We start from the raw sequence: 5,159 nt of genomic DNA on the forward strand, positions 1-5,159 counted from the left end.
TGCCCGGTATCTTTTGGTGGTCACTGCGGGTAATTCCTTTGGTGGTAACTGCGGGTACGCATAGGATTCTGACGAGGAGGGAGCAGATGAGGAAGAGCTAGATGACGCCCTGAACACTTTCTCGGAAGGCGGCGAGCTCGAAAAGAGCTCAAAGAAAGAGTGCGTTTCGTTTTCTGGTGTCTTGTGTCTTGTGCTTTGTGCTTTGTGTTTAGTCGCAGGTCTGTTGCAGTCCGCAAGACCCCTACCATGTGGCAAAGAATAGAACTTGGTGTTTTCACTACGGTGTTTGTGACTATACGTGTAGGAGGAGTTGGTCTATGTATTTCCCACACCTAAGTGAGAGTTGAAAATTTATTGACATCACTGGAAGTATATAACCCTAGCTGGTTTAAATAGCTTTGATGAGAGAGGGTGATACAATTCAGCTTGGGAGGGGCATTCTTAGAAGAGTTTTCAGTGGATGGTATGTGGTAGTTAGATCTATATTGTGTCTAGTGTGTACTCAGTCGTTCCGCAGAATGGTTTTACGGGTTCTTGTCACGCACGCACACACACCACTGACCAAATGTGCGCCAGTGCCATCCGCCTATCAGTGTCAATATCCCAATAGAAAGCTTCACCTAGAAACTGCGGCGTTGTATACGAAATACTTCCTCCTGTAGGCTACACACTTCTTAATTTTCTAAACCCTGCCTACTATATGTTCGTAAAGTATCTCACCAAAACATCCATCTTATCTGATGCTTGTGCTTGGTGCATGTCTGTCTGGGTCGGTTACAGACGAGGCTGCAAGCTTCGCAGTGCTCTGCGGTTCATAGACCATAGGCTAATACACTAAGGGCAGGTAATGTTTCATAGTCGGAGATTGAGGTATATATTGAGGGCTTCCAGCGGATACGAATGAAACATGCATTATATTACTGCCCTCTGCCAAGTTCTCGCCCCGATAGCACTGCTCAATATGTTTGGACCATTTGATAGGGCGGACGACGATGAAACTGGTAAGAAGAAGAAATCCGGCTCAGGCAATTCCGCCAATCCCATTGCGCAGTTGCAACACACAATCAATGTCATCACAAGGGCTATGCTGACCGTTCAGAACAAGCTCGGGCTGGTGGCGTCGCTCATGGAAGCTGTTGTAAGTATCACCTTAACTGTGCGAAACTAATCTGGGATCTTCCTAATTTTTATTAAGCTGAATTCCATATAGTTGTGTGTGCATAGCCTCTATCAATACGCTGCGATTCGCCCTTCAAACGTTTGGAAGTGCAGTGAACACAACAAGTTTGCAGTGCACACTTGTACCCGCTATACTACTCATGTACATGGCACCACCGCCGTATCGTTTCTCACTATCCTACTATAACTATAAAGCATATGTGAGTAAGTCGTATTGTGTACCTGTTCTTTGATTAGCTTGCTACTTTGTGCCCCGCGAATCTAGTATAGAACATGCTCGTCTCGGGATCGACCGGTTTCGAGTCCGTAAACGTTAATGTGACACAATTATGGAGACAGTTGTCAATCCCCTTACACTGAACTGTCATCAGGTTATAGAAGCAAAGCACTTTAGTTTCAAGCCACAATTCAGACAAAAATATACTTCTGCGTTTTGCGATTCCCATGATACACACAAGACCCTCGGTGCTATATCAATATATTTGCGAATGTGCAGGTGACGCCGTTGACCTGGGACGATCCGCGTATCACACTGCTCATAGCCAGCGCATGCGGCCTGCTGGGGATGGTGCAATTACTTATTTTGCCCTCCCGTTACGTTTTCATGGTGCTGGGCCTTATTGTATTCCGGCATCCTATATTGCGCTCCGACGGATCGGTGCCGGCTAACTTCCTGTCTCGACTTCCCAACCGAAAGAAGGAAATGGATTTGCTGTTGTAGTGGATAGGCCAGACAAAGCCCGTACTCATCTGAAGCTAGATTGCACGTACGCTATCCTGACGGACTATTTCATTTATATTCGAAATGATAAGCTGTTGCGAGTAACTCGCTACCTCGTCACCTCTTCGCACGATGGTGGTGTTTCGTGTGCCTCCTGGCCTGCCTCAATGACCAGTGGACTTGCAGAGCCTATGGTGAAATCCAGGTGGTTGATTGGCAGCTCAAATATTGGCTATGAAACGCTTTGAACGTAATCGTTTCTGGGGTCTAATATTTAAATTGTGAGTTTCGGCACTACTTAGTCCGCTTATAATGGACAGACACCGTTTCGGTATAGCGAAAATAAGTCGCCATGTATAATCGTAAAGGATGAATACTGAGCTCTGCCACCTTTGAGTGAGCGTTTGAGGGAAAGCTGAGAAACGTTAGAAAACAGGAGTCGAAAAAGAAAGGGAGCTGTAACTAGCTGGATCAAGTGTGTTGGGGCAGTCTCCGCTACCACTGAATACGAAATTTAGCTGAAGCAAAATAATGTACGATTCGTATGGAAAATAAAACATAGATCCTCATTACCCATGACACGGGTCGGCTCGATAGGTACCGACGATGAGCTATTGCCTGATCCTGTTGCAGATTTAAAACTTGCCCATTCGAGTGGTCAAACTTTAAAGTACCATATGAAGTCGCTATGGGATATGACCTGGAAGTTTGTCCTGAGGGATTTCGAATTGAAGACTTTCGAGCGAAGTTGTGTTTCGCACAATTTTTTTAAACCCTTCATAACCCACTAGTCTAGTCTTTACTATTGACTATGCCGACTAGGAATTGATGGTAGTTAACTATATGACTTCATCAGCACCTGATGAGAAATCAAAGCTGTTGGCTTCCGGGGGGAGTATGGTCGCAAGGCTAAAACTTAAAGAAGTTGACGGAAAGGTACCACCAGGAGTGGGACCTGTGGTTTAATTCGACTCAACACGGGGAAACTCACCAGGTCTGGACATAGGTGAGGATTGGCAGATTGAGAGCTCTTTCTTGATTCTATGGGTGGTGGTGCATGACCGTTGTTGGTTGGTGGAGTGATTTGTCTGATTGATTCCGTTAACGAACGAGACAACCTACTGAATAGTATCGTGAATTACTATTTACGGCATAATACGTTGAGGGACTACCGGCTTAACCCGTTGGGAATTTTGAGGCAATATCATGTCTGTGATGCCCTTAGATGTTCTGGGTCGCGCGCGCGCTACACTGATGAAGTCAACGAGTATTTTCCTACACCGGAAGGTGTATGTAATGTTTTAAAACTTTATCGTGCTGGGAATAGATGATTGCAATTATTCACCTTTAATGAGATATCTCTAGTAAGCGCATGTCACCAGCATGCGTTGATTATGTCCCTGCCCTTTGTACACACCAACCGTCGCTACTACCGATTGAATGGCTTAGTGAGGCCTCAGGAGGGAATTTTGATGGTGGCAACACCGACACTAATTCTCGAATTGGGAAAAACTTTAGTCCTATAGAGGAGGTATATGTCGTAAAAAAATATTCCGTAGGTGAACCAGAGGAAGGATCACTACCAAAATACTAATTTTGGGTTCATTAAGTGGTTTCTTGTGGTGAAACCCAGTTTGAGAGGTAGTTGGTTGACCATAATCTTATCAGCTGTTCTTAAGGGATCTCGTTGGTGAGGTATGGTCTGGTCTGTGGTGTGCTCGTTTATCGATCTTCATACCTTAAGCTATCAAACACTACACATACATCCATTCAATATATATATATATATATATATATACACATATATATATACCTATACATATATATCATGAAGCAATACATTAGCAAATAAAAAAAACGTTGCATAAAAGCCCTCACACCGACGACGTGTTTGCAGTGCACACACGAAATACTTGACTTCACACAGAACGCGTAGACTGTGGCACGTGTTGGTTTGGGTTCAGAATGTGTAGAGTGGGTTGTACTTAACGACGACGGATACGGCTCTCTTGTAAATTCGATTGAGGTTGAAGTTATATCTCGCGCATTGCCCATAGCTATGGGTGGCCAGTATCATATCTTGTGTGCGATGGCAATTCATCTTTAGTTTAACATCATATGCATAGGTAGTAAACAGGATAGACTTTCTATATAGTACGAACATTTATTGCCATTCCATCGCATAGAGAAAGCAAGCCTTTCAATACAGTACCAACATCAATTCTCATTCCATCGCAAAGCAAAAGCATGACTCTAGTACAAACATTTATTGGCATTCCATCACACAGCAAAAGCATGACTTTCAATATAGTACAACATTTACTGTCATTCCATCGCACAGCGAAAGCAAGCTGTTCAGTACAAGTAACAAGTCATTCTATCGCACACATATCGGTGCTTGTGGCAAATTTCGAGGGCCATGAGTTGTAGCAGGATCAAACCTATGTGCGTAAAGTACTTAAATATATACACACGTGCACACATAAACTTAAATGTTTACATATGTGCGCGTATAAGCTTAAATATATGCCCATTTGCACACATAAACCTTCATATATACACGTGCGCATATAAGCTTAAAAAACTTAATATACTCACACGTGCACATATAAACTGAAATATGCACACTTGTTCCCACATAACCATCCCACCGCTACCGACAGGGGGTCTTAATTCCGTCGGCCTTTCAAAGATCAGCAGCTGTGTTAGGTACTCAGGTACTCTGGGTTGTCCTGCAGTTGATAGAACAGTTGACGGTACACATCCAATGACGGTGATTCCTTGGCGATCTAAGTCTGTGACTTGTACTGCTCGGTGTCTAGTTCTTGTGATGGGCTTCTGCGACTGAATATACTTGTGCGCGGGCGACGTATTTAACGAGCCCTCTCTGAGGAATCGTCTGTAGCGGGAATGCGATTTTGTTTTTAGGTATTCGGATCTTAGAAGGCTGTGTTTGTTGTTGTTTTTATTTGTTTGTAATTGTCTTTTTTTTTCAAGTTAAAAACAAAACAATGAAAAATAACAAAGTCTTCGTTAGGCATGGACCGTATGGCCCTGTTCAATTTTTATACGTCTATACCTGTAACTACAGAGTAGCACAGCCTACAAAAAAAAAGTGTTGATTAAGGGATAATATTTTCGGTGAGCGTTCCCCTGACAACGTTTACTGTATGTAATATATATATATATAAGTATTATATATATATATAACTATTATATATAATATATATATATATATAATAATATATATATATATATG

General features: G+C 42.8%; 1 protein-coding gene across 1 annotated transcript in view; it reads left to right on the forward strand.

Annotated features, from left to right (window-relative positions):
• The window catches only part of SARC_11220 (hypothetical protein), a 4,214-nt gene extending 1,748 nt beyond the window's left edge, over nt 1-2,466 (forward strand). Inside the window, exons 2-4 of the mRNA XM_014294697.1 lie at nt 65-159; nt 982-1,138; nt 1,676-2,466. Coding sequence (XP_014150172.1) covers nt 65-159; nt 982-1,138; nt 1,676-1,900 — 477 coding nt within the window. The 3' untranslated portion in view covers nt 1,901-2,466. The remainder of the gene's footprint in view (nt 1-64; nt 160-981; nt 1,139-1,675) is intronic.
• The last annotated feature ends 2,693 nt before the right edge of the window (nt 2,467-5,159 follow it).

Source organism: Sphaeroforma arctica (genome assembly GCF_001186125.1).
Source record: "Sphaeroforma arctica JP610 unplaced genomic scaffold supercont1.1578, whole genome shotgun sequence".
Classification (NCBI taxonomy): Eukaryota; class Ichthyosporea; order Ichthyophonida; genus Sphaeroforma; species Sphaeroforma arctica.